Source organism: Malus domestica, chromosome 05, assembly GCF_042453785.1.
Source record: "Malus domestica chromosome 05, GDT2T_hap1".
NCBI lineage: Eukaryota > Viridiplantae > Streptophyta > Magnoliopsida > Rosales > Rosaceae > Malus > Malus domestica.
In genome coordinates, this window is record NC_091665.1 from 912,182 (window position 1) to 922,113 (window position 9,932).

General features: G+C 41.4%; 1 protein-coding gene across 1 annotated transcript in view; it reads right to left on the reverse strand.

Moving 5' to 3' along the window:
* Positions 1 to 9,720, reverse strand: part of LOC139196635 (uncharacterized) — a 29,768-nt gene extending 20,048 nt beyond the window's left edge. The window contains exon 1 of the mRNA XM_070823015.1: positions 9,494 to 9,720. Coding sequence (XP_070679116.1) covers positions 9,494 to 9,720 — 227 coding nt within the window. The remainder of the gene's footprint in view (positions 1 to 9,493) is intronic.
* Between the last annotated feature and the right edge of the window lie 212 nt (positions 9,721 to 9,932).

Sequence of the window (9,932 nt, forward strand, 5' to 3'; positions counted from 1 at the left end):
CACCAGTAACTTTGTACTGTGATAATAGTGGGGCGATAGCTCAAGCCAAGGAACCCAGGGCACATCAAAAGAACAAGCATTTTGATAGGCGCTTTAATATCATTAGAAGATATGCTGCCGAGGGGAAAGTCAACATCCTCAAAGTTGCCTCAGCCGATAACGTAGCAGATCCATTGACAAAGCCAATGTCTCAAATCCAGCTTGATCGTCATATGGATAAGATGGGTATTAGATACATGGGAAGATGGCTTTGAGTGCAAGTGGGAGATTGTTGGAAGTATGCCCACAAAGCCACTCATTTGATGTAATAGCTTTTTGGAATACTTATTGTATTAAACTTTTATATGTTTAATGAAGGGCAAAGCTTATTGTTAATCACTATTTATTGTATCATGTGTTTAAGCAATAAGGGAATCCAAGGAATGTATTTGTTCTAAGAGAGAAGTGATCTAATGAGTTAGATTATCGAGACCTCTCTCTTATGTTCATTCCTAAAACGTTCCTAGCCATAGGATTGCCAATTGGGCATTGACAATCCGTTAAGGTTAGTATGTGTTATGTTGACTCAAACGTGAGTATGAACTAGTCTCAAGTCATTTGGTGTTGGACACTGAGACAAACACATAGGTGCTCGAAAGAGTAATCGAGTACACTGAACGTCGATCAAAAGAGAGTTCGAACATACATGTCATGTATGAACTCTAAAGTTGCAATATGCAAAGTAGTCCTTTGACCTGAGGCATCATAGATGTCTAATGGTTAGGTCCTTGATCTTTGATCATGTCAATGGCATTCCTTCGGATTGTCCACGGCATTGTTGGGGTCAAGCTATCTAGTCATGTAGGCATATGAATGCACAACAAGGGATCTCTAACCTTCCATGGTGGAAGGAGAATACTCTAAGATATGATTCTAAAGTCTTTGGCCAAAGCATATGAATATGACTTAGGAAGTTTGTTCCAAATCATATTCAAAGGAGTCATATAGGAAAGTATCACATTGGATAGTAGACATGAAACAAACTATCACTTAAACAATGTGATTAAGAGTATTGTATTAGAGAAGGACCGTATTGCATTGTAGTTGTAACTGGATAGGTTCTCCAACCAATTCTACTTAGCTTGGGTAACCATGATATGCTGCTAGGTGTCACTCATGGTTTGTGGAAGCCCTGAAGATTAGCAAACACTAATCTTAAGGGAGAATTGAAATGTGGTTTCAATTCACAATCGATCGTTAAGAGTAACATCGCCCACTGCCTCGCTAATTGGAACCTAATGGATCGCACACCACATAAGGATGTTAGTGAAGAAATTATATGAAATGGATAAGCAATTAAATGGTTTAATTGAAGAATGGTCAAGATTAATTAATTAGTTAATTAATTATACGAAAAGTTCGTATTGGGCTTATATGTTGGTTTTGGGTTTCGGGGCCCAAAAGTGTTTTGGTCCACAAGGCCCATTATGTTTAAGTTGTATGACAACTAAAACAAAATGGGCAAATTAGCCCAATAACAAGGAGAGGCCGGCCATTAGGGTGAATGGGCAAGCTTGCTTAATTACAAGTTTGCCACTCACCAAAGAAAATGCTATAAAAGGAACTTTATAGCAATTTTCTCATTAGGGTTTTCTAATAGAAATTGGGTGAAACATTTTCTCTCATTTTCTACATAGAGGCCGGCCACTTAGAGGATTTTTACTAGCATCTAAAATCTCTCTAAGTCATCCATATCATCTTCACAATATACAACCTTGGTGAAGAGACTTAGAGACATCAAGCTTTTGATGTTTTTGGAGAACAAATCCTTTTTCCTCTAATCATCAAAGGAGCACTAAAGGGAGGAAAACACAAGGAGGATTCAAGGAGCTTGGAGGTGACTTGAAGGCCCTCCACTTGGGTGAATCCCTTGTGTAAACAAGGATGAGCTTCAAGGGTAAAGAATCACTAAATCTTTACTTCTCTTTAATTTTGTTAAAGAGTTTATTTTGGTTCACCATATACTAGGCTTTGAAAGTCATGGGTTTTATGAATTGTTTTTGGATGCATGCCTACTTTAAAGTGTTGATAGCTTGCATGTGTATTCAAATGTTCATACTTGTTCTTAGCTAGGACAAAATTTTTCCTTCACTCTAATGGTGGTAAGGGGATCCCTTTTATAGAATAAGGGTTCGCTTCTCAATACATAAGTGATGGGTTAGGAGTGATGCTCGCGGTGAGGCGGTTGATCAGCTGGAAGGTGAGGGAGTCCCTTTTATAAAGTATGGGCTAAGTCCCCCAAGTATTTTTCATGAGTGCTCTCTAATGAAAGTAAGGGAGTCCCTTTTATAGAATAAGGGCTCGCTCCTCAGTACATAGATAATGGGCTAAGTCCCCCAAGTATTTTTCATGAGGCCTAGTTGAGGCCCAATATATGGTACATAATGTAATCCCCCAAGTCTTCGGTCAATATAGTCTGTTGGCTGGAGACTTCAAATTGAATCCATGTATGGGCCGAAGTGGCGGTTGTTCGGTGGCAGTATTTGTATACCCTGCATTGAAGCTTTGTAGGTGAAGCTTTGCAAGTGAAGCTTTGAAGCTAGAGCTCTGTAAATGAAGCTTTCGAAGCTGGAGCTTTTGTAAATAAAGCTTTTGAAGCTAGAGCTCTGTAAATGAAGCTTTCAAAGCTGGAGCTTTTGTAAATGAAGCTTTTGAAGCTAGAGCTCTGTAAATGAAACTTTTGAAGCTAGAGCTCTATAAATGAAGCTTTTGAAGCTGATTGACATGAGCGATGCTCATGAATGTTTATGTTGATTGACATGAGTGATGCTTATGGATGTTGTCATGAGTGATGCTCATGAATGTTAACATGAGTGATGCTTATGAATGTTGACATGAATGATGGTCATGAATATTTATGTATGATTGTCATGAGTGATGCTCATGAATGTTTATGTATGAATGACATGAGTAATGCTCATGTATAATTTGGAGTATTGGGCGTACTTTTGATCACTTAGTTGGCGGCATGAAGGAGAGTACGAGTTGTACATTTCATCACCTGGTTAGTGGAATGAATGGCTAGTTGCCAAATGATATTAGAATACGGGTTGTACATTTCATCACCTGGTTGGTGGCATGAATGGCTAGTTGGCAAATGATTTTAGAGTACGAGTTGTACATTTCATCACTTGGTTGGTGGTAATATCGGCAGGTTGTCGAATAATTTTGGAGTACTAGTTTTGATCACCTGGTTGCTGGCATGAAGGAGAGTACGAGTTGTACATTTCATCACCTGGTTAGTGGTAATGGCAGCGAGATGCCGAATAATTTTTTGTAGTGCTGGGCGTACTTTTGATCACCTGGTTAGTGCTATTTTGGGCTTATGGGCCTTCGCTCTCCACACAACATTACAGCCCATTTATTTTGAGCTTTTGCCTTTTTTTTTTTACCCTCTGATAGGGTTTATACAGATGTCTTCGAGAGATAAGAAAAATAAATTACATCATACATCTGTCAAAAAAAGTAAATCACATCATTCTGGTGGGGTGTTTGTTCCTTGCTTTTGTAGATTTGCGTGCCTGCTATCCATAGCTTTTCTGTGGGTGGTCAACAAAATAAAGAGAGCACCAACCGCTCTTATCGAATTGCTTTAGCTTTCAACTAAAGAAAGCATAATTCTTTCTTTTTTATTTTCCTTTTTGCTTTCCACTGCGTCACTCTCTCTGTCCACCTCCACCCTCTCTGGCAGACTTGCTTTACAGCAAACATATCCATAGCTTTTCCATACCGTCAACAGTTCTAAGCAATCCAATGATGACAGGAAGAAGACGATCTTGAAAATTTGGAGGTTTCTTCATCATCCAATTTAATTTCACCACCTTCTCCTTCTCCACTCATGAGACTAGATGCCTTTGCTTTCACTCTGGATATAATTATGACATCTGTATCTCCGGCATCGTGTATGGAAGCATGCATAAACTTTGCAGAAAGAATGCTATTTATCGATTCAATTGAAGCAGCTACACAGACAGAGGGCACTGACCCACACGCATAAACTTTGTACGAGTCTATCCAGCTCATCAGAGGGCTCTGACCCAAGGACGCCATGGCCGAGAAAAAACAGCTGGGTGTCGGTGCCGTCGAGGACTTCGTTCCTGACATTTGATGCATGTGATTTTGGTCTGGGAGAGATGGGGCTACACGTGCTGCTGAATCCAAGATTGGGCTTTGAGAGGGTCGGTGGACATGCTCTGCAAGTGGGACTAGTGGCCGTTCTCTGAGTCCTAACTGATGCAACACCATTGTTATCCCTATTAGAAGGCATATTTCTAGCTCTTTTTGAATCAGAAATTGAGATGCCATGGCTAGAACTGGGATTTTATGCTGACGATGACCCATTCATTTTCTTCCCCTTAGCAGCAGAACTACTTTCTCCTTCGGAAGTTCTTTTCTTTATGGTCTCTCTCTGACCAAGGCTTGAATATGATGATGAACAACTGGAAGGGACAACGTCAGTTACTGGTGTGAGAACAAGGCTGTTATGCCCAGCAAGGAGATTTCTTCGGCGAAGCCTGCTGCTGCGCCCAGTTTCGGATCGAAGCGACTGGCGAAGGTAAAGGTACGAATTACGATTAATCTCCCCACTGCAAATCCACCGCTGGGTAATCTCCAGATAGTCAAACCCATCGTCTCTTCCTCGAGACTCAGATCCGAATTACGGTTGTTTTGGTCAGCGGACAACTCGTATCGACAAACCGGGCACGAGTTATGCATTGAGAGCCAGGAGAGGATACAATCCAGGTGCTATATGTGCTTGCATGAGAGGTTGGCTTCAATGTTGGATGAGGATAATGAAATGAGAGGTTATGATATTATTTTGTGAAGATGGCAATTTATGGAACGTATGTCTTATGTCACTATGCTGTGTTAGGTAGAAATGATTAGTAAGGACCAAAATATCTGCAAAATATCGCCGATATTATCGTTTTTTTTTAGATGACGATATTTCGTGACTTATCCCCTTAATTATCGTTACATAACTTTTTGTGTCGATTCCCACAGACGGCGCCAAATGTTGATGCACAAAATCAGTGAGGACTTTCGTACAACAGAAAGTGTTAAGTTTGTGACCTTCGCTAGATTGCTTCAGTCACTAGTGTGGATAAGTATGTAAATGGATATGGATAGGGAAGCAAACACAAAATGTATGTGGTTCACCCAGATTGGCTACGTCCACGGAGTAGAGGAGTTCTCATTAATTGTGAAGGGTTTACACAAGTACATAGGTTCAAGCTCTCCTTTAGTGAGTACTAGTGAATGATTTAGTACAAATGACATTAGGAAATATTGTGAGAGAATGATCTCTATTTATAGAAGAGAGTTTCTAGCTTCATTCTGACATTGATACGTGTCGTGTTGTGATTGGCTTCTGATGTTAACACGTGTTGCGCTATGATTGGCTTCTAATGTAGACACGTGTCGCGCTGTGATTAACCTCCTGGTTGTAGGGAAACTCTTCTGGGTCCTTGAGGGTATAACGTTGACTGGTGCTCAGTAGTTTCGGGATTGGTCAAGTATGGTGCAAACAGTGCTCCCCTAAGTTCCCGAGTGAGGGAGGCTCCTCGGTTGAGGACTTGCAAGATCCAAGCCATTGAGTAATCATGAAACTTCTAAGTACCGAAGTGTGGTATCATTTTCACTTGCCTTATCTGTCTCATACTTAGATGTGGCATCTTCTCTGGAAATACTTTTCCTCTATCCAAGGGTGGTATCTTTAATCGATGAAGATGCACAAGGTAATGTATCAATTTCACTTGAAGCTTACTTGTAGTTTCGGGCTTGGTCAAGTGCGATACAAAACCCTATAATAGAAGTCCCCCAAGTTGCCGAGCTAGGAGATTTGTCGAAAGAGGTAACAGACAAGGTAAGCAATCAGACTTCCAAGCAAGCAACTTGGGTCGGAGGTTCGACTTCGGCTTCTGGTTGATTGTTCTCCTTTTCCTTGTGTCGTAAACAGCAACAAGGATAAGGAGAAGCAAATGGAGAAGAGATGATATAAGATACTTTTGCTTTTGAAGAAGTAACATTCCATAGGCTTATTCTTGAACTGGGCTGAAGGGTTTTCTGGTTTCCTCCAGAGTATAAAGCCGACTCAAGAATTTGAGGGTCAAAACAAGTCCATCAAATCAAGAGTACGTTCGACCTTGATGATATGGGATACTTTTGCTGTTGACGAAGTAATAGATGAATCGGCATATGTTCTGTTGTGCTTGTCTCCACATGCTTCCTTGTATCCTTCTGACTTGCCCTTTCTGTTCCTCAGGCAGATGTGGTATCTTTTCTGGAAGCATAAGATGTTGAAGATGAGTACTCGAGAGCAATGCCAGGTAAGTAATCAGGCAAGGGGTTCCAAGCAGTCAGTTCCTGATTGGAAGCTTGATTCCAAGTGCAAACTGATTGCTCTCTTTCTCCTTGTCTTGTAGGTAAGAACAAGGGCAAAGGAAAAGACAGGGAAAAAGCATGATATAGGATACTCTTGCTTTTGACCCTGATGATATGAGATACTCTTCCTCTGGTGTGGCTGGTTTGCATAGGTATTATTGGGGGAGAAGAAAGCTGAGTATTTCGAAAGGCTTCGTTGGGAGTGCCTTCTCAAATATGAGGAAGGGTTGAGGATTTTTGCAGGTCTGCCTGTTCGTGGAGGATGGAGGTCGACATATATAGAAGTCTCCCTAACAACAAGTAGTAATGTTATTCCTTTACCCTTCTTAGTCGTAGCAATGTAGTGGGAGCTGCAAGCTTCACGTGTTTTAACTTTGTTAGAGCACTTTGAAAAAGTGGTATGTGGTATCTGGAAAGCTGATGTTGCGTGTGAAGATTGCAGACAAGCTTTATCCAAGGAAATCTGGCTCTCGAAGTTCGGAGACCAATGCCTCTTTGGTTTTTGAACAAGCAATCCTGTAGGGGATCTGGCTCTTGAGATTCGGAGAGCTGTGCCTCTTTGATTTTTGAAAAAGCAATCCTGTTGGGAGTCTAGCTCTTGAGATTCAGAGCCTTTTCGATTTTTGAGAAAGTAATCCTGTTTGGAGTCTGGCTCTCGAGATTCGGAGGGTGGTGCCTCTTTGATATTTGAGCAAGTAATAATGATATTCCTTTACCCTTCTTGGTCATAGCAATGTAGTGGGAGCTGCAAGCTTCACCTGTTTCAACTTTGTCAGAGCGCTTTGAAAAAGTGGTTTGTGGTATCTGGAAAGCTGATGTTGCGTGTGAAGATTGCAAACAAGCTTTATCCAAGGAAATCTAGCTCTTGAAATTCGGAGAGCGGTGCCTCTTTGGTTTTCAAACAAGTAATCCTGTCGGGGATCTGGCTCTCGAGATTCAGAGAACAGTGCCTCTTTGATTTTTGAGAAAGCAATCTTGTTGGGAGTCTGACTCTTGAGATTCGAAGAGCAGTGTCTCTTCGATTTTTGAGAAAGTAATCCTATTGGGAGTCTGGCTCTCGAGATTCGGAGAGTGATTCCTCTTCTATTTTTGAGCAAGCAATCTTGTTGGGAGTGTTTTCTCGAATGTGAGTAAAGGTTAGGCATTTTTGCCAGTCTGCCTTGCCACGGAGCACGGAGGTTGACACACATTGGGACTTTCTAGCTATCAAGCAATGGTGCTGTTCCTTTACCCTTATGTGTAATAGTAGGGTAGCTGGACCTTCAAAATTTATATGTCTAAACTTTGTCAGAGATATTTGGCAAAGTTATTTGTGGTACCCGAGGAGCTGATGTTGCTTGTGGAAAGTGGTGCCTCTTCGAAATCCTGAGAGTGGTGCCTCTTCGATTTTTGAACCAACGGTCCTGTTGCCCTTTCTTTTATAAGGGCACCAATTTTGTGCAAGGAGTACACCCCTTACTTCAGAGATTTATTGCACCTCATTTCTCCTTCATCATTTATGCGAATGTCTGGCCCATCCGACTGTCGTTTTGACTTGAACTTTGGTGAAGAGGCAGCCATGCCTTCTTAAGACAACATATGGCCCCCATCCTTCTTATCCCTTACTGGTCATCTTATCATTGGGGACTCTGTGATGAAGAATGATATGACCGATGCGATGGTGGCAATGAACCTTCTCACTCCCAAAGATAATAGACTACTTTCCAAATGGTCTTATGAGTTGGCTATTAAGGATTCTCTGGCTCTCAGTGTTCAGTGTGCAGGTTCTGTGTCTAATATGGCCTAACACCTATTTGCTCGAACCCACCAAGTTGAATAATTGGCATGAGAATAAACAATTGCACAGGCTCACGCATGACTATGCTACAAACATGAAGAGGAAGCTCGACCAGTTGCAGGAATCTGGTGGTCAGATTTTATTTGATCATCAGAGGTTTGTGGGTTTGTTCCAAAGGCATTTATTGCCTTCGTCTTCTAGGGATGTACTGCGTAATGAAGCTCCAAATGATCAACCTTCGATGCCTCTTCCTTTTGGGGTTCTGCCTAGTACTGAGGCTCCGAATAATCACCTTCCGGTGCCTCCTCTTTCTGGGGCTCTGCCGACTGGTGAGACTTCTCCGAAGTAACTTTTGTAAAGGCTCCATCTTGTTTGTTTATTTTGATTCATGTATATGTACATATTTGTAACTTATCGGAGATATCAAGAAACAAGATTTGCTTCATTTCAACGTATTGTGTTAAATACACCAAGGCCTTCTTCACTAAGTTCTTTGAATTTTTCCTTTTGTTGAAGCTTGTATGTTGAAGGTTTGTGAGTGAAGCATGTAGGTTGAGGTAGTGCTCCCTTAATTTCCCAAGTGAGGAAAACTTATCGTTTAGAGACTTGAAAAATCCAAGTCATTGAGTGGTCGTGAGACTTCCAAGTATCAAGGTGCAGTAGCATATGGTAGGAGTCCCCCAAGTCTCCAGTCGAGGGAGTTAGTGAATGAGGCATTTCCTTTCTAAGTGGTAGCCCAAAACTCCTTTTTCATATATATTTGTTATGAAAGTTGTTAGGCTTAAAGAAGAGGAGGCCTAGGCAAAAAAAAAAAATTTCGAAATTTTTTTTTCGATTATTTATTTATTATTATTACCATCTGATGGGGTTTGTACAGATGTCTCTGAGAAATACGAAAAATAAATTACATTGTTTTGCCTAATAAAGATAATAGAGTCCTTTATCTTCTTCTAGTGGTCTACACCTTTTTTGTTTTTCTCCCAAGACATTTTTTCCTTTTTATACTCCTTTTCTTTCCATTGCAGATTTAGATCATGGGGTTTGGTCAGTTGCTCCCTTTATCCCTTTTTTTTGCAGATTTGCGTATCTGCTTTACAACAAACTTCCATATGGGTGGTCTACAAAAGAAAAAGTAGCTTCAAGTATGGCGCACACTATCCTTTGCACTTTGTCAGACGCTCTAATTTGCACCTTTTGAGGGCCCAAAATTGTACCAACCCCTGAGCAGAAATGTTGATGCACAGTTTATCCAAATTTACCCTCAGAGAAAAGTTCAAGAGAGGAAAAACTAACATCAGATGGAGGGCATAGCTTAATCTGACCGCATCATTTAGCACTGCCCCCATTGCTGAATCTGAGCTTCTGACCTTCTTGAGGAGGACGGCCTTGAGCTTGCGAGCAAGGTCTTGAGACCGGAGCTTCTGCTCGAGATTCTTGTGAGCCAAGATTCGTTTCTTAGAGTTTTTGAGGTGGTGGGTTTGCTCCCGCTTTATCATCCTCTCAATCCCCCTCGATGTCATCTTCCTTTGCATAATCGTCAGGGCCCACTCCAGGTTCTCGTTCATCACCTCCACCCCAACTGAGTCACTAACTCAACGCCCTGACTGGACCGTTTCAACATGTTCCACGCGATGGCGGCCTCGCATGCCAAGCTGCCAAAAAAAAAATGGAACCAAAACGAGAGCTGCAAGTTACGATTCAGAAAGCACTCCAACTGGATTTTCACAACCCT